The sequence below is a fragment of the Hippocampus guttulatus genome, chromosome 12, assembly GCF_054856545.1.
Source record: "Hippocampus guttulatus isolate MCC_2025c chromosome 12, RoL_Hgut_1.0, whole genome shotgun sequence".
NCBI lineage: Eukaryota > Metazoa > Chordata > Actinopteri > Syngnathiformes > Syngnathidae > Hippocampus > Hippocampus guttulatus.
In genome coordinates, this window is record NC_141272.1 from 20,410,080 (window position 1) to 20,429,871 (window position 19,792).

A 19,792-nucleotide genomic window follows, 5' to 3' on the forward strand; every position below is an offset into this window, starting at 1 on the left:
GACAGTACAGTAATCCTTTTTTTTTTTTTTTTTTTTTGGGCGGGGGGTTGTTTCTGACATAACATTTCAAAATTAAACAATTATATAGCTCGATTTCGATATGATGAAGATATATTGCCCATCCCTACTTGTCATCTTCAAGTTATTATTGGTTGTATTTTATGTTATCAACAACTTTTTTTTTTGCATCTGCACCACAGAACATGACAATAAAGACTATGTATTTTCATTTGAGGTTATTTTTCTGTCCTCAAATTGCTGTGTGGCCTTTGCATGTTCTACGTGTGTCTGCATGGATTTTCTCCGGCTCCTATGGTTTCCTCCCACATTCCAAAAACATGCATGGCTGGTTAATGGAACACTTTAAATCAGGGGTGCCCAAACTTTTTGGATCGAAGATCTACTTTTCGATCAACTAAACTCCCGGGATCTACCCTTACCGGCGCGCGCATGCGCACGCGCACACACACACGCGCACACACACACACACGCACGCATGCCATGATGAGAAACAGCCTGAAACGGAGGCATGCGACGCACTTTTGCAGCCTGTTAACTATCGTAGCTCCCTGGGCCCTCCTAGATTCCTATTCTTTGCTCGTGCCCTCGGTGAATTGTACACGAAGCAAACTCTGAATGAGAATCATGACGATAAAAGATAGAGCGCAACAGCTCTGATCACAAGCTGCAATTGCAAACTGCTGAGCGCTAACAACTTCCGGTGACGTAATCACACGCCACCGTAAATTTAAGATTTACCTGCTTTATTTTATTTTTTAAATATTTTTTTTAGTGAAAATGAGACTGATAAGATGATTAGGGTGCAGTGTATATTAACACAAAAATATATTACTAGCATGTACAAAGACACACAAATGGTTGTTTGTTTTTTTTCTCCTCGACACTCCTCGGATCTACTTGGGACCCGTCTTAGATCTACCGGTAGATCAGGATCGACCTAATGGGCACCCCTGCTTTAAATTGTCCCTAGGTGTGATTGTGAGCACGAATGGTTGTTCGTCTATGCGTGCCCTGTAATTGGCTGGCAACTAGTTCAGGGTGTCCCCTGCTCACTTCCTGAAGACAGTTGGGATAGGCTCCAGCACATCAGCGAAGATAAGCGGATTAGAAAATGAATGGATATTTTATACTTCCCCCAAGGCTAAAATAATAAGCAACAAATATTTTGGTGCCTGAAGTACCGGTTATAATCAAAAATATAAGTAGTGTGTCTAAACTGTTAATGTTATTCATCTTCAGTTGTTCTAAATTGTTATAAAAAAATAAAAATGTATTAAAAAACATGTTGCATGAATTAGTGAGAGAAATCCTCGAACTAAATAATAATAACAATAATAATAATGCATGTGAATCAAATATTGAAACTATATAAAAAGTCAATTACAAGTTTTAGTGGAGCTACAATTATTTTTCACTGCAATTAAAGTCATCTACGTAATTTGTTCTAGTGTAGTAGTCGTACTAAGCGACCTTCTGCGCAGAACGTGCAGGGGCCGCAAATAGTAAGACAGGGAGGCCATGGCTGCCATTGACTGTAAGTCTGCTCCGACTTTTTAGTTCATTATTACTTTACAGCATTTCTAATATAATTTCAAGTAGCAAAATTGTGAAAACAAAATATGGTGCCGCGATTGTTGATGACGCACCCAACATGATGGCGCAAGTTGATGGCGTCACGTGCCTCGTCTCAATTCCGCAACTCCTTCGGAAATTGAACTTATGGTCTTGAAAATTACGTAGTATCACCCGTACACTTAATTCGAGTAGGAAATTGTAATGTCGTTATTTGGACGGGGCCCGCGGCGTAGTGTGGGTGTTGGGATTCGTGATTGGGCTGAAGTAGAAACGAAGAAGAAAACTTTGCTGTGGTTGGAACTTTCAGGCGTTCACGACTGCATTAGTCATCAGTTAAAACGTTTGTTTGGTAGTCATCAATAGCGATTGCTCAATTGGAGACGGAAGTGTGCGGATGTTTGTTTAACTTATGACATAAAGTGAGTAACATGACTGCATCCTGCGTGGAGTACACCATCGGGGGTGTGCGGATCCAGTTCCCCTGCAAGGCGTATCCATCCCAGCTGGCCATGATGAATTCAGTATGTAAAATTTGTCTTTAATAAACATATTTATTTTTGTTCAAAAGAACGAACCCAGCAACCTTCACTGATATTCATGTCCTCCTATTTTGAGTGGTCTTGACGCATGGGAGCCATGTGGTGTGACATAATCTTTTGGTCGTCTGGCGCGCTGGACGCTTCACGACCGCGATGACAAAGTCTGGCATGACGGGATTTGTGTTCGTCTTGCCGCACAGTGTGACATGCCCTACGTCCTTCGATTGGTTCCTCGGCATTGACCATTTGAAAGACAGTGCCCTCCTACTAATGACGAGTCTGTACGTGGCGCGTAAAAACAAACAAACGAACGAAATGTCGAGAAAAGGTAAAGACCGGATATGGCGTAGTGTCTTGGGTTGCCAGATCCGTTCAAAATAAAGAACACATCACATCATTACAGAAATGAGGATACAAGATATTGTTTCTTAACAGTAAATATTGGAAAGTATACTTAATATCACAACTCATGCTCGTTTGCTCACAAAGCTAGTCGATGATTGGCAAACGGGGTGTCATTAAACAAATTCCTTACCTAAAGTTCTTTGTGGAGTATAAACAGTCCTTTCTTCCCTGGGTCCGTCTCTCTATGTATATATTTGTATACAGGTATATATATATACACACACACACTTTTTTTTTGTTTTTAATTTTTGCTTTTCTGAGCAGAGAGCAAACACGTGCACATAATCCCTCCGTAGACTTAATTTTGACAGCTGGCTTGTCCCGCCTCCCCGACAGACCTGTGGCGTATCTTGAAGGAAACATGCGACGATTGGGCGAGGGCTGGCCGATGATCGACTTGTAGTGTGGCGTCTCGCAATGTCCAAGACACAGAACAGTATTTATCTGGTAGCCTGGCAGTGCGACCATCGAGAATGACAAAAAAAGTTGTGGAGTTAGAAAAGGACATTAGTCCAGATCCACGACCCAATCTTGGATAAGTGGAAGAGAACGATTGAATTGAATAGAATTGAATACTACTTTATTGTCAAATGTGCTGTACGTATGTGTAACATACAGCACAGATGAAATTTCTTCCCAAAAACGTATTTAATAAAGCAGCGACACAGTTCACTGAACCAACAGCAAGTTATAACACTGTAAGCATGTCTCCAGCAAGGAGCCATTTTGGGGTTGACATATTCCCGTAATGACCATACATACACAAGGTGCACCGGATTTTAAGGCGCTGTGAGCTTTTCAGAAAATGGAAGACTTTTCGGTGCGTCTTATAGTGCGGAAAATACGGTATATTCATGATTAAAAGGGTCTTTTTTCCCCCTGAAGTTCATCCTGTAGAGGAGGGGTGCCCAAACATTTTGGACAGAAAATCTACTTTTCGAACAACCAACCTCCCGCGATCGACCCGTTACCACACACGCGTGCATACGTATGCCCTTACACACATATGCCGTAATGAGCAACAGCCATAACGGCCGCTAAAATGAGCGAGGCACGGGATGCACTTTCGCAGTGTGCTAACTATCGTCGCTCACATGTACCGTTTAAAAATGCTTCCCTTTTCCGCCCAGATTCCCATTCTTAGCAAGTACCCTTGGTGAATTGTACATGAAAGGCAGCTTTCTATTTTTTATTATTTTTACAACAGCCCCCTGACTGCTAATAGAAAGGTGTGTCGCAGATTATGACGCAAATATTCTTTGACGAAATGTTGACGTTTAATATTTATTCGACACATTTTTACAGCATCAGAAAACCTTAATAATGTTTGTGTCATGTTTGTCCTCTGACAGAAGCCATTTTAAAACAAAAATATATATTTCCCTCCCATCTTTTTCCATTTTCAAACATTTTTGAAAAAGCTCTAGGTAGCCACTGGGGGGCACTAAAGTGCCACGTGTTGCCGACCCCCGACCTTCAGTATGAATTATCCATCCATCCATTTTCTAATCTCTTTATTCTCACGAGGGACCCAGGCGTGCTGGAGCCTATCCCAGCTCTCTTGGGCAGTAGGCGGGGTACACCCTGCACTGGTTGCCAGTCAATCGCAGGGTACACATAGACAAATGACCATTCACACTTAAAATCACACCTAGAGACAATATAGAGTGTTCCATGAACCTGCCATGCATGTTTTTTAAATGCGAAAGGTAACCAGAGGACCCGGAGAAAACCCACGCAGGCACAGGGAGAACATGCAAACTCCACACAGGAAGGCCGGAGCCGGAATCGAACCCGGCACCTCTGTACTGTGAGGCCAACGTGCCAACCAGTCGCCCACCATGCCCCCAGAATATAAATTAGACATACAAAAGCAAACATAGTTAAACAATGAGTTAAAAACAGTTAATACAACACCCTGAATCACGAAAATAATGCAGTCTTGTGCTGACTTGAAAGCCTGAGAAAAAAAATGTGTTTTAAAAATGGACAGAGTGGGGATGGAGAGGCTGATAGTGTTAAGGTGTAGCAAGACCATTTAAAGATTTAAAAACAAAAATAAGAACTCTAAAATGTACAGGGAGCCAGTGAAGGGAGGCCAGAATTGTGCCCCCTCCTTCAAGCTCCAGTTAGTCAGTTCGCAGCAGCATTTAAGACCTATTGGAGACACTTCCTCCTTCTCCTCCTCCTCCTGGGCAAACGGCCCCCGTCAGGGACTTGCCCCCCCTCCCGGGTCCCACACCCGGTACGACTCTCGCTGGGGCCTTGCGAGGTTCACACCCAGTGCGGGCCCCGTAAGGGCCCTCACCTGATTATTAAATAGGGTTGTGGGGCGGCTACTCGCACTCCCCTCCGTTCCGGCGGGGTGGGCGCCTCACCTTCCTGTGAGAACCCACCTCCTTCCCCGCCGGCTGGTGGGCACTGGACGTCTCCCTAATAAAGTGCATTACAGTCATCCAGCCGAGAAGGCAATGATTACTTTTTCTGAGTGCTGTTGAGAAAGGAGAGGCTTTACCGTAGCCAGCTGCCTGAGAGAGGTAACCAGAGGACCCGGAGAAAACCCACGCAGGCACAGGGAGAACATGCAAACTCCACACAGGAAGGCCGGAGCCGGAATCGAACCCGGCACCTCTGTACTGTGAGGCCAACGTGCCAACCAGTCGCCCACCATGCCCCCAGAATATAAATTAGACATACAAAAGCAAATATAGTTAAACAATGAGTTAAAAACAGTTAATACAACACCCTGAATCACGAAAATAATGCAGTCTTGTGCTGACTTGAAAGCCTGAGAAAAAAAATGTGTTTTAAAAATGGACAGAGTGGGGATGGAGAGGCTGATAGTGTTAAGGTGTAGCAAGACCATTTAAAGATTTAAAAACAAAAATAAGAACTCTAAAATGTACAGGGAGCCAGTGAAGGGAGGCCAGAATTGTGCCCCCTCCTTCAAGCTCCAGTTAGTCAGTTCGCAGCAGCATTTAAGACCTATTGGAGACACTTCCTCCTTCTCCTCCTCCTCCTGGGCAAACGGCCCCCGTCAGGGACTTGCCCCCCCTCCCGGGTCCCACACCCGGTACGACTCTCGCTGGGGCCTTGCGAGGTTCACACCCAGTGCGGGCCCCGTAAGGGCCCTCACCTGATTATTAAATAGGGTTGTGGGGCGGCTACTCGCACTCCCCTCCGTTCCGGCGGGGTGGGCGCCTCACCTTCCTGTGAGAACCCACCTCCTTCCCCGCCGGCTGGTGGGCACTGGACGTCTCCCTAATAAAGTGCATTACAGTCATCCAGCCGAGAAGGCAATGATTACTTTTTCTGAGTGCTGTTGAGAAAGGAGAGGCTTTACCGTAGCCAGCTGCCTGAGATGAAATCAGCATGATTTCACCAATTTTCCAATCCAATTTAAAATGACCGTCCAATTTAAAGCCCAAGTTTGAAAGTGTTTGGCACCTAAGTCAGCAGGGTGTAATGTAGAATGGCCACCGGGACCGAACACCATAACGGTTTTCTGTTCATTGAAATTCAAGAAAGTTGTGGGGTGGGAAGCTGCTGGATGCTCCCCAACCAGGTGGATGCACCGATCCAGGCCTTGGATTTTCTCCAGACAGGGCTAAAGTGGCCTTAATGAGAGCGCACTTTTTGCTCAGCTGGACATAGATCTGACTGTCATCTGCATAGCAGTGAAAGGAAGATGAAACCCAAAGGCAGCAACTGCACTGAAAACAGGGTCCCAAAATAAAATCAGTTACACCATCTATTGAGCTGTAAAGTGGGTGCTCAAGGACAGTCTTTCGGAGGCAGACGAACAGCTCACCAACATCAAGTTGATATTTAACATTTGTCCACTGCTTGACTTGAATTGTGACCCTCCTGTTACAAAGCCCAATTATTTACGGATCAGGTACTGCTGCCCAAATTGGATGGTCATTGAGAATAGCAATGAAAATTGTCCAACATTTGTTCATGTAACTTCTGGACTCTTACCGGAGTTAGTCAAAGCATTTAATTTCGAAAAGTTCAGTTTTTCAGACAGCAATCTTTGATGTCATTTTCTTTTTCAGCCCCTGTTGATCTACAACGTTTCATGACTAACAGGATACGATTTAAAACTTGCTGTCAAATTTACAGATCCTACGAGGGTTGAATTATGGACAGCATTGTTTGCTGGAAAGTCCTACTGGAAGTGGCAAGTGTGCCTTGCTGTGTTCAGCGCTGGGATGGCAGCAGGCACAGTTTGGTAAGTCAAAAAATTCTGCTTAACTCTATTTGGGTTTAATTAACGTATTTTCTGCACGATGGGGGCTTCGGATTATAAGGTGCACCTTCAATGAATGGCTGCTTTAAAAACTCTTTTCATATATAGGGTGCACTGCATTATAAGACGCATACGAGCTACAATTGTGGCTGCTGTTGCGCTACACATCCACTAGATTGGAGGTGGGCAAACTTTTTGGCTTGGGGCCCACATTGATTTCTAAAATTTGACAGGTGGGCTGGGTCAGCACAAGATACGTTACATATTGTGTTATTTTTGTTATTTTGACTTCAAAATGGCGCCGCGAGAGTGGCTGCCTTTCCAGCAGCTCCTATATTTTGTTGTTCTACTTCTTCCTTTCATAACCTTGCTGCTGTGAATTGGGAATTTCTCCATTGCGAGACTAATAAAGGTTTTCTTAAATATAAAAAACTGCACATGTTGACAGTCCATACCAAACATCAACAGAACAAACGCATTAAAGTACTAACATACTTTTTTAAATGAGAACAGTGAAACAATGATGGCAGGTGTCAAACTCAAGGCCCGGGGGCCAGATCCGGCCCGCCACGTCATTTTATGTGGCCCGCGAAAGCAGATGACACATGCTTCCACCAGCCTTTCCAAAATCTGTCCCGAAATGTCAAATTGTCATGTGTCATCAATAACATAGGAGATTTTGCAAGAATTTTCTGACCCTGTTTACACTCACTTGAACAATAAGTGAACAAATAGTTGACTGATTTCAAAACTACTAATCCATCCATCTGTTGCGTACAAGTAACGAGACTACATGATGATTAAACATTCATTGGGCCCTCCGAGGGAAGACGTAACTCCAAAGTGGCCCGCAACAAAAATGAGTTTGACACCCCTGAACTATGGCATATGTCCTGTATGAACATCCAAGAATGTTAACAAAATACACGTGTTAACCACACAAGCAGCAAAGTGTAACAATATACTGCCGGAAAACTGCAGCATACAGTACAAGTATATAAAAAAAATACAAAAAATATATATATACAGTATATATAACAAAGTTAGGACTATTTGGATTGGATTGGATTAGATACAATGAGACGAGTAAGAGACCTGGTGGCTTTTCTTTCTACTCACTCACTGTCTGAAACTTTACCTCCCCTCGATCACCACACATTTCAGCATTGCTCAGCTGATGTCGTGCAACAAACCTTTGAAGCCAGCCACGGAACGCTTTGAAGTCTTCAATGCTCATAGTTAGCGCTGTGGAACTCACCTCCTCTCTTATTAGTGGTCCAGTTTGCAGAAATTTTTTAATACCATGACAGTCAAACCATCCCAGGAAACGTTCATTGACTCGACTGTCCGTCGAGCCGCAAGCAACTCACTCTGAGCATGGAAATTGCTATAATCGGCTTGAGCAAGAATTGCTTCCTTGTTTTTCAAAGTCTCGTAGATTTGAGTCTTTCCCACTCGAAGCGTCTCCTGAAAGTTTGATACTTTGTAACCCGCTTCGTTTAATCAGATACAAATCATTGTCTCTTCCACGGTCATTACTGTTCCTCTTTGTTTGGATGCCATGATCTACAGGACGTAAATGTAAATGAATGAAATTAAAAACTTCTGCAATTCGAGTAAAACTCACTGCAATAAAGAGTCACTTGTTGCCGTTTTGGATCCAATGATGGAAAATAGCAGCGCGGATACACTTCTTCTGTCGTATCGAGTGGGAGTTGCTTCTGGAGCTTCCGTTGTTATGAATCGGCCATTAAATGTAATATCGTAGTAGAAAGTTTAATGCATACTTTTTTTTTCCGGGTTCGGGAATTTCCGTTTGACAGAGGTCCACAGATGGTAGATAAGATTTCTCCCTCTATCTCTCTCCCTCTCTCTTCGTCATTCATATACACCATATATGTGTATATATATATATAGTCTATACATACTTATTTGTCATGTCCTTGTTTATGATGATACGAATGCAGCGTGTTATACCGAGTATGTAGAACACACACATGAATTTGTCTCCGGTATAACACGCTGCATGAGTATCATCATAAACAAGGACATGACAAATAAGTATGGAAAAATTAAGTATGGAAGGACATTTCGTAATGTAAGTGAACCGCAATGCGGTGGTACCACCCAGTGACAACTGTGAGGCAATGTGCAAAGTATCAAGCAGAGCTAAAGTGATCAGTGATAGAATACAATACTATAACAGTTGTACAGTTGGTGCAAAAAAATCATTGAACCATTTTAAAGTGACCAGTAGCAGTAATTGTAGGACAAGAAGTGTGCAATTGTGCAGTCCTTGAGCGCTTTGAAGTGTCTGGTGCGGTGGAGTATACTCCTTTGTTTTCAATTTGTGATTCCAGATAAATTGCAAGCCGAAGGAAGCTCTCGAGATGAAAGCCAGTCTTGTAAAAACACTAGTGATGTTACGAAGTCAAACATGACCATCCCATGCCAATGTCTGTGCCATAGCAAAGGGAAATCTGCCTCAACTGCCACTTCCATCAACGCTGCTGTTGTTGACCTTAAAGATCAGCTGTATACCGGCAATGACACAAGTAAGTATCAATTCTTATTATTTTTCAAAATGAGGGGAAAAAAGTAGATTCAAGCTAAATACAATTGCGAGACTAATAAAGGTTTTCTTATCTTATCTTAAAATACGATAAAATACATTGATCCAGAGGAAAAAAAAATACCATCCAAAATTTAAGGAATGTATAATATGCTTGTGTACAATGTAATATGCAGTGTTGTTAACTGTACATCCATGTCCCCTTTGAGTGCCACAGAAGCATATTTGCTGATGTTGTACGGATGCCAGCCCAAAGCACTAGTGTTGATACAGTTGCATTCATCTTTCATACATTGAGTGGTCACATGGAACGGTTTGACACGTCAGGCAGGTTGAGGTGGAAACTGTAAAGGCAAGATATGAGGGTGGTGGGCAATGTTACCTCTAAAATGCACACATGAGCAATTGCACACTGCTCTCACCCTAACCAAAGCCAACCCTACAAGCAGATGCGGCATTGTTCGGCGTTCGCGCTGTCCACTTGTCACCTCTCCAATCCATGCATAACTAATTGAGGGAAGGAGCCTTGATGCTGAGAAACAAAGAACCCCAGAGACATTTGAAGCAATATTAAGTGTCGATGGTCATATGTCATGCAATTCACATGAGTTCTGGCAGCCCGGGCTGCCTTTGTCACCAGTGCACTTGACACAAATGACCAAGCACACTTTGTCTGGCGAACTCAGAGTCAGAGCCCCCCTGTACTTCAGTCCAATTTTTTCAGACGGTGAGTTCTGAAGTTTAGGCCACTTTGAGGCAGCATATGCTGTACGTAGAGTGTGTTCCTTCTTTTGTGTGTATGTTCAAATTTGAAATTTAATCTTTTGAAGTTTTGAATTTGTTTGAATGTTTTGTTTGAATCTCTCATGTTATTCCAGACAGGGTTCCCACCGGTCCTTAAAGTTCATAAAAATCCATAAAAAAGAAGTTGTAAAATTATGTTCTTAATTGTCTTTAATTGTCAGGGAAAGCTTCTAAAATCAATACAAATCCATAAAAAATTAACCTGTGGTGTTCATTTAATTTGTGTATGTCATTTTCCCCACCCTTCTAATTAATAGTTTTGTCGGAAAATGCGCCTGGCGCCCTTCCCCTCAAACCCCGCTGTTGGGCTACATGCAATACAGCAATGATTTGAACACCAGCTCAGTGATATGTGGCTTTCTGTTCATTAAATCCACCGTGAATCCCCTGCTCAATGGAGAAAAAGTCCTTAAAAATGGCTAAATTAGCCCTCAAAAGTCCTTAAAAGGTCCATAAATAAAAAGCAAGTGGAAGAGTGGGAACCGTGCCAGAGATCAGAGTTTTGAAATCAATCTTTATTCAGTCTAATGATCAAATATCTAATTCTTTATTCATGACACACTGTTATAAATGTACTATTTTTATATATTTAAAATGACATTCTACAAAATGAATTTAATACAATTTATTAATCAAACACTTTAAAAACCTATTTTCATTTCTTGTTTATCTTGATCTTCTGAGAATATTTTTCATCGGAAAAAAATCATAATACATCACCATATCCTGCCTCATGTGAAGCAACATTTTATATTTTTAACTTGTTTATCTTTGCACCAGTTATTCAGGGCTCTCAAGGAAATATAAAATGATGGAAGTTAAAAATTAAAAGGACATGCTATCATTATGTGGTTGTAAATGTAAATGTGAATAGAACAGCTGCAAGAGAGTTCAACATCAATCAATCTATGGTTCCAAAATTGGAGGAAGCAAGAAAATTAACTTCAAGTTAAGACGACAATATTGAGTTTCTGCTGCAAAAAAGGGAGGTGGCCACTGTTCGATCAACTTCAACAATGGATTATTGAACAAAGAACAGCCGAGAGAAGCATCTCTACATTCACCATTCGACTGAAGGCAACAGTGATTGCACAAGACGGAAGATTGAACAATTTCGAGGAGGTCCATCTTGGTGATTTCGCTTCATGAAAAGGTGCATCCGCGCAAGGGCAACCATGGCACAGCAATTACAAAGATGGCCATCTTCCCCACCTACTGCAGGAACACGATTACCAATAAAAAAGATCCAGCGTGGACAAGGTCCCCCTCACTTTTGGCTTAATCGTGAACCATACTATGGAGAAATAGGCGACCAGCATGGTATCTATGCACCACGGGGCATGATGGGTTTCACCGAAATATCTGCCTATGGTCATTTTTACGAGGAAGACGTCGCCGAAAGAAAAGTTTCCTGCTGGAGTCCTCGTCAAGGCCAATCAAAAGGGCTGGATGGATAAGGACAAAATGATAGAGTGGCTGAGAGAGGTGTATGTAAAGAGATCAGATGGGGTTTTTTCACGCATCACCTTCCTGTTGATCTGTGACTCCTTGCGCGCCCATTTCACCGCTCCTGTCAAAAACCAAGTGAAGAAAATTAATTGAGAGCTTGCCATCATTCCGGGAGGGACATTGGTGTAAACGGAGTGTTCACAGTGAAGTTGTGAGCAGCGTGGGAGCAATTGATGACAGGCGGTAAAGGCACATTTACCAAGACTGGGAGGAAGTACCAGGCGACTTACGCCATCATATACAGTATGAATGGATTGTTTATGTCTGGGTTAAACTATCTGAATGAATTCTTTAAAATAATTTTGTGGTAATACTCACCATTAACGTGAAGGTTTTCCGTTCCTCACGATGGTTAAGCAAAGCTAGCAGAATTATAGTCAGCTTGCCGGGTCCGTACGCGGAGTTGCTGCCGGCTAGCTTGCACCCTGCTCAGTAGCTTGCACGCTTCCTTTCTGGAGTCTCCCGCAGGGTATTTTGATGCCAACGTAGCATGGGGAATGTCAAAGTGCCGCTTTACATTGGACCGTCTCCTCTGTGGTATTTTGTCATTGCAAATTAGACACGCCGCATAAAATGTTCTCTTCACAAAGGCGAATCCTTTGGTCCATCTGTCCTGAAGTCTACCATACTCATCAATATCTTTTCTTTTCTCAATCTTATTCATTTAGGTCCGAAACGATAAGATGGGCTCACCACCCATGGGAGGGGCCAAAGGGGTCGGGTGCAATGTGAGCTGGGCGGCAGCCAAAGGCGGGGACCCTGGCGGTCTGATCCTCGGCTGCAGAAGCTAGCTTTAGGGACTTGGAATGTCACCTCTCTGGCAGGGAAGGAGCCCGAGCTGGTGTGCGAGGTAGAGAAGTTCCGACTGGATATAGTCGGACTTGCCTCCACACATAGCCTGGGTTCTGGTACCAGTTCTCTCGAGAGGGGTTGGACTGTCTTCCACTCTGGAGTTGCTCACGGTGAGCGGCGCAGAGCAGGTGTGGGCATACTCATTGCCCCCCGGCTCAGTGCCTGTACATTGGGGTTCACACCGGTAGACGAGAGGGTTGCCTCCATCCGCCTTCGTGTGGGGGGACGGGTCCTGACCGTTGTTTGTGCATATGCACCAAACAACAGCTCAGCGTACCCACCCTTTTGGAGTCCTTGGAGGGTGTGCTGGAGAGTACTCGTGCTGGGGAATCCCTTGTTCTGCTGGGGGACTTCAATGCTCACGTGGGTAATGACAGCGAGACCTGGAAGGGCGTGATTGGGAGGAACGGCCCCCCCGATCAGAATTCGAGTGGTGTTTTGTTGTTGGACTTCTGTGCTCATCACGGATTGTCCATAACGAACACCTTGTTCAAACATAAGGGTGTCCATATGTGCACTTGGCACGAGGACACCCTAGGCCGCAGTTCGATGATTGACTTTGTGGTTGTATCTTCGGATTTGCGGCCGCATGTTTTGGACACTCGGGTGAAGAGAGGGGTGGAGCTGTCAACTGATCACCACCTGGTGGTGAGTAGGCTCCGATGGTGGGGGAAGATGCCGGTCCGTCCTGGCAGACCCAAACGTATTGTGAGGGTTCGTTGGGAGCGTCTGGCGGAATCCCCTGTCAGAAAGAGTTTCAACTCCCACCTCCGACAGAGCTTTTCCCATGTCCCGGGGAGGCGGGGGACATTGAGTCCGAATGGACCATGTTCCGTGCCTCTATTGTTGAGGCGGCCAATCTGAGTTGTGGCCGTAAGGTGGTTGGTGCCTGTCGTGGCGGCAACCCCCGTACTCGCTGGTGGACACCAGCAGTAAGGGATGCCGTCAAGCTGTAGAAGGAGTCCTATCGGGCCTTTATGGCCTGTGGGACCCCAGAGGCAGCTGACGGGTATCGACTGGCTAAGCGGAACGCAGCTTCGGTGGTCGCCGAGGCAAAAAGTGGGAAGAGTTCGGTGAGGCCATGGAAGCCGACTTCCAGACGGCTTCGAGGAAATTCTGGTCCACCATCCGACGTCTCAGGAGGGGGAAGCAGTGCACCACTAACACTGTGTACAGTGGGGATGGGGCGCTGCTGACTTTGACTCGGGACGTTGTGAACCGGTGGGCAGAGTACTTCGAAGACCTCCTCAACTCCACCAACACGCCTTCCTCGGAGGAAGCAGAGTCTGAGGATCCTGAGGTGGGCTCTCCTATCTCTGTGGTTGAAGTCACCGATGTGGTTAAAAAGCTCCTCGATGGCAAGGCCCTAGGGGTGGATGAGATCCGCCCGGAGTTCCTCAAGGCTCTGGATGCTGTGGGGCTGTCCTGGTTGACACGCCTCTGCAGCATCGCGTGGTCATCGGGGAGAGTGCCTCTGGATTGGCAGACTGGGGTGGTGGTCCATCCATCCATCCATCCATCCATCTTCTACCGCTTATCCGGGGCCGGGTCGCGGGGGCAACAGCTTTAGCAGGGAAGCCCAGACTTCCCTCTCCCTAGCTACTTCTTCCAGCTCTCCCCGGGGGATCCCGAGGCGTTCCCAGGCCAGCTGGGTGACATAGTCACTCCAGCGTGTCCTGGGTCTTCCCCGGGGTCTCCTCCCGGTGGGACATGCCCGGAACACCTCACCAGGGAGGCGTTCAGGAGGCATCCGAATCAGATGCCCAAGCCACCTCATCTGGCTCCTCTCGATGTGGAGGAGAAGCGGCTCGACTCTGAGCCCCTCCCGGATGACCGAGCTTCTCACCTTATCTCTAAGGGAGAGCCCGGACACCCTGCGGAGAAAACTCATTTCGGCCGCTTGTATCCGGGATCTCGTTCTTTCGGTCACGACCCATAGCTCGTGACCATAGATGAGGGTTGGAACGTAGATCGACCGGTAAATTGAGAGCTTCGCCCTTTGGCTCAGCTCCTTCTTCACCACGACAGACCGATACAACGTCCGCATCACAGCAGACGCTGCACCGATCCGCCTGTCGATCTCTCGCTCCCTCCTGCCCTCACTCGTGAACAAGACCCCAAGATACTTAAACTCCTCCACTTGGGGCAAGATCTCTCCCCCGACCCGGAGGGGGCACTCCACCCTTTTCCGACTGAGGACCATGGTTTCAGATTTGGAGGTGCTGATTTTCATCCCAACCGCTTCACACTCAGCTGCGAAACGCTCCAGTGAGAGTTGGAGAGCCCCGTTTGAAGGAGCCAACAGCACCACATCATCTGCAAAAAGCAGGGATGCAATACTGAGGCCACCAAAACGGACGCCCTCAACGCTTCGGCTGCGCCTAGAAATTCTGTCCATAAAGATTATGAACAGAATCGGCGACAAAGGGCAGCCTTGGCGGAGTCCTACCCTCACTGGAAACGATTCCGACTTACTGCCGGCAATGCGAACCAAACTCTGACATCGGTGGTATAGTGACCGAATAGCCCGTATCAGGTGGTTCGGTACCCCATACCCACGAAGCACCCCCCACAGAACTCCCCGAGGGACACGGTCAAACGCCTTCTCCAAGTCCACAAAACACATGTAGACTGGTTGGGCGAATTCCCACATACCCTCGAGGACCCTGCTAAGGGTGTAGAGCTGGTCCACTGTTCCACGGCCGGGACGAAAACCACACTGCTCCTCCTCAATCTGAGGCTCGACTTCCTGACGGACCCTCCTCTCCAGCACCCCTGAATAGACCTTACCAGGGAGGCTGAGGAGTGTGATCCCTCTGTAGTTGGAACACACCCTCCGGTCCCCCCTTTTAAAAAGAGGGACTACCACCCCGGTCTGCCAATCCAGAGGCACTCTCCCCGTTGACCACGCGATGTTGCAGAGGCGTGTCAACCAGGATAGCCCCACAACATCCAGAGCCTTGAGGAACTCCGGGCGGATCTCATCCACCCCTGGGGCCCTGCCACCGAGGAGCTTTTTAACCACATCGGTGACTTCAACCACAGAGATAGGAGAGCCCACCTCAGGGTCCTCAGACTCTGCTTCCTCCAAGGAAGACGTGTTGGTGGAGTTGAGGAGGTCTTCGAAGTACTCTGCCCACCGGTTCACAACGTCCCGAGTCGAAGTCAGCAGCGCCCCATCCCCACTGTACACAGTGTTAGTGGTGCACTGCTTCCCCCTCCTGAGACGTCGGATGGTGGACCAGAATTTCCTCGAAGCCGTCCGGAAGTCGGCTTCCATGGCCTCACCGAACTCTTCCCACGCTCGGGTTTTTGCCTCGGCGACCACCGAAGCTGCGTTCCGCTTGGCCAGTCGATACCCGTCAGCTGCCTCTGGGGTCCCACAGGCCATAAAGGCTCGATAGGACTCCTTCTTCAGCTTGACGGCATCCCTTACTGCTGGTGTCCACCAGCGAGTACGAGGGTTGCTGCCACGACAGGCACCAACCACCTTACGGCCACAACTCAGATTGGCCGCCTCAACAATAGAGGCACGGAACATGGTCCACTCGGACTCAATGTCCCCCGTCTCCCCCGGAACATGGGAAAAGCTCTGTCGGAGGTGGGAGTTGAAACTCCTTCTGACAGGGGATTCTGCCAGACGCTCCCAACAAACCCTCACAATACGTTTGGGTCTGCCAGGACGGACCGGCATCTTCCCCCACCATCGGAGCCTACTCACCACCAGGTGGTGATCAGTTGACAGCTCCGCCCCTCTCTTCACCCATCCATCCATCCATCTTCTACCGCTTATCCGGGGCCGGGTCGCGGGGGCAACAGCTTTAGCAGGGAAGCCCAGACTTCCCTCTCCCTAGCTACTTCTTCCAGCTCTCCCCGGGGGATCCCGAGGCGTTCCCAGGCCAGCTGGGTGACATAGTCACTCCAGCGTGTCCTGGGTCTTCCTCGGGGTCTCCTCCCAGTGGGACATGCCCGGAACACCTCACCAGGGAGGCGTTCAGGAGGCATCCGAATCAGATGCCCAAGCCACCTCATCTGGCTCCTCTCGATGTGGAGGAGAAGCGGCTCGACTCTGAGCCCCTCCCGGATGACCGAGCTTCTCACCTTATCTCTAAGGGAGAGCCCGGACACCCTGCGGAGAAAACTCATTTCGGCCGCTTATATCCGGGATCTCGTTCTTTCGGTCACGACCCATAGCTCGTGACCATAGATGAGGGTTGGAACGTAGATCGACCGGTAAATTGAGAGCTTCGCCCTTAGGCTCAGCTCCTTCTTCACCACGACAGACCGATACAACGTCCGCATCACAGCAGACGCTGCACCGATCCGCCTGTCGATCTCCCGCTCCCTCCTGCCCCCACTCGTGAACAAGACCCCAAGATACTTGAACTCCTCCACTTGGGGCAAGATCTCCTCCCCGACCCGGAGGGGGCACTCCACCCTTTTCCGACTGAGGACCATGGTTTCAGATTTGGAGGTGCTGATTTTCATCCCAACCGCTTCACACTCGGCTGCGAAACGCTCCAGTGAGAGTTGGAGAGCCCTGTTTGAAGGAGCCAACAGCACCACATCATCTGCAAAAAGCAGGGATGCAATACTGAGGCCACCAAAACGGACGCCCTCAACGCTTCGGCTGCGCCTAGAAATTCTGTCCATAAAGATTATGAACAGAATCGGCGACAAAGGGCAGCCTTGGCGGAGTCCTACCCTCACTGGAAACGATTCCGACTTACTGCCGGCAATGCGAACCAAACTCTGACATCGGTGGTATAGTGACCGAATAGCCCGTATCAGGGGGTTCGGTACCCCATACCCACGAAGCACCCCCCACAGAACTCCCCGAGGGACACGGTCAAACGCCTTCTCCAAGTCCACAAAACACATGTAGACTGGTTGGGCGAATTCCCACATACCCTCGAGGACCCTGCTAAGGGTGTAGAGCTGGTCCACTGTTCCACGGCCGGGACGAAAACCACACTGCTCCTCCTCAATCTGAGGCTCGACTTCCTGACGGACCCTCCTCTCCAGCACCCCTGAATAGACCTTACCAGGGAGGCTGAGGAGTGTGATCCCTCTGTAGTTGGAACACACCCTCCGGTCCCCCTTTTTAAAAAGAGGGACTACCACCCCGGTCTGCCAATCCAGAGGCACTCTCCCCGTTGACCACGCGATGTTGCAGAGGCGTGTCAACCAGGACAGCCCCACAACATCCAGAGCCCTGAGGAACTCCGGGCGGATCTCATCCACCCCTGGGGCCCTGCCACCGAGGAGCTTTTTAACCACATCGGTGACTTCAACCACAGAGATAGGAGAGCCCACCTCAGGGTCCTCAGACTCTGCTTCCTCCAAGGAAGACGTGTTGGTGGAGTTGAGGAGGTCTTCGAAGTACTCTGCCCACCGGTTCACAACGTCCCGAGTCGAAGTCAGCAGTGCCCCATCCCCACTGTACACAGTGTTAGTGGTGCACTGCTTCCCCCTCCTGAGACGTCGGATGGTGGACCAGAATTTCCTCGAAGCCGTCCGGAAGTCGGCTTCCATGGCCTCACCGAACTCTTCCCACGCTCGGGTTTTTGCCTCGGCGACCACCGAAGCTGCGTTCCGCTTGGCCAGTCGATACCCGTCAGCTGCCTCTGGGGTCCCACAGGCCATAAAGGCTCGATAGGACTCCTTCTTCAGCTTGACGGCATCCCTTACTGCTGGTGTCCACCAGCGAGTACGAGGGTTGCCGCCACGACAGGCACCAACCACTTTACGGCCACAACTCAGATTGGCCGCCTCAACAATAGAGGCACGGAACATGGTCCACTCGGACTCAATGTCCCCCGTCTCCCCCGGAACATGGGAAAAGCTCTGTCGGAGGTGGGAGTTGAAACTCCTTCTGACAGGGGATTCCGCCAGACGCTCCCAACAAACCCTCACAATACGTTTGGGTCTGCCAGGACGGACCGGCATCTTTCCCCACCATCGGAGCCTACTCACCACCAGGTGGTGATCAGTTGACAGCTCCGCCCCTCTCTTCACCCGAGTGTCCAAAACATGCGGCCGCAAATCCGATGATACAACCACAAGGTCGATCATCGAACTACGGCCCAGGGTGTCCTGGTGCCAAGTGCACATATGGACACCCTTATGTTTGAACAAGGTGTTCGTTATGGACAGTCCGTGACGAGCACAGAAGTCCAATAACAAAACACCACTCGAGTTCTGATCGGGGGGGCCGTTCCTCCCAATCACGCCCCTCCAGGTCTCACTGTCATTGCCCACGTGAGCATTGAAGTCCCCCAGCAGAACAAGGGAGTCCCCAGCAGGAGTACTCTCCAGCACACCCTCCAAGGACTCCAAAAAGGGTGGGTATGCTGAGCTGCCGTTTGGTGCATATGCACAAACAACAGTCAGGACCCGTCCCCCCACCCGAAGGCGGAGGGAAGCAACCCTCTCGTCTATCGGTGTGAACCCCAATGTACAGGCACTGAGCCGGGGTGCAATGAGTATGCCCACACCTGCTCTGCGCCTCTCACCATGAGCAACTCCAGAGTGGAAGAGAGTCCAACCCCTCTCGAGAGAACTAGTACCAGAACCCAGGCTGTGTGTGGAGGCAAGTCCGACTATATCCAGTCGGAACTTCTCTACCTCACACACCAGCTCGGGCTCCTTCCCTGCCAGAGAGGTGACATTCCATGTCCCAAGAGCTAGCTTCTGCAGCCGAGGATCGGACCGCCAGGGTCCCCGCCTTTGGCTGCCGCCCAGCTCGCATTGCACCCGACCCCTTTGACCCCTCCCACGGGTGGTGAGACCATGAGAAGGGGGACCCACGTTGCCTCTTCGGGCTGAGCCCGGCCGGGCCCCATGGGTGTAGGCCCGGCCACCAGGCGCTCGCCAACGAGCCCCACCTCCAGGCCTGGCTCCAGAGGGGGGCCCCGGTGACCCGCGTCCGGGCAAGGGAAACTGAGATCCTTTAATTTTTTTTATCATAAGGGGTCTTGGAGCCGTGCTTTGTCTGGTCCCTCACCTAGAACCTGTTTGCCATGGGTGACCCTGCCAGGGGCATAAAGCCCCAGACAACTTAGCTCCTAGGATCATTGGGACACACAAACCCCTCCACCACGGTAAGGTGACGGCTCACGGAGAGGGGGTGGTGGTCCCTCTTTTTAAAAAGGGGGGCCGGAGGGTGTGTTCCAACTACAGAGGGATCACACTCCTCAGCCTCCCTGGTAAGGTCTATTCAGGGGTGCTGGAGAGGAGGGTCCGTCGGAAAGTCAAGCCTCA

At 48.5% G+C, this 19,792-nt stretch overlaps 1 protein-coding gene across 3 annotated transcripts in view; it reads left to right on the plus strand.

Moving 5' to 3' along the window:
* Positions 1-1,755: 1,755 nt before the first annotated feature.
* brip1 (BRCA1 interacting helicase 1) overlaps positions 1,756-19,792 on the plus strand; it is a 75,451-nt gene continuing 57,414 nt past the window's right edge. For 2 of the 3 annotated variants that reach the window (XR_015102477.1, XM_086125576.1), the window contains exons 1-3: positions 1,756-2,117; positions 6,666-6,774; positions 9,153-9,347. Coding sequence is in view for 2 of the 3 variants with exons in the window: in XM_086125576.1 (XP_085981702.1) it covers positions 2,025-2,117; positions 6,666-6,774; positions 9,153-9,347 (397 nt within the window). In the remaining variant the exon portion in view is untranslated. The remainder of the gene's footprint in view (positions 2,118-6,665; positions 6,775-9,152; positions 9,348-19,792) is intronic. The other variant, XM_086125575.1, reaches the window with a different exon arrangement.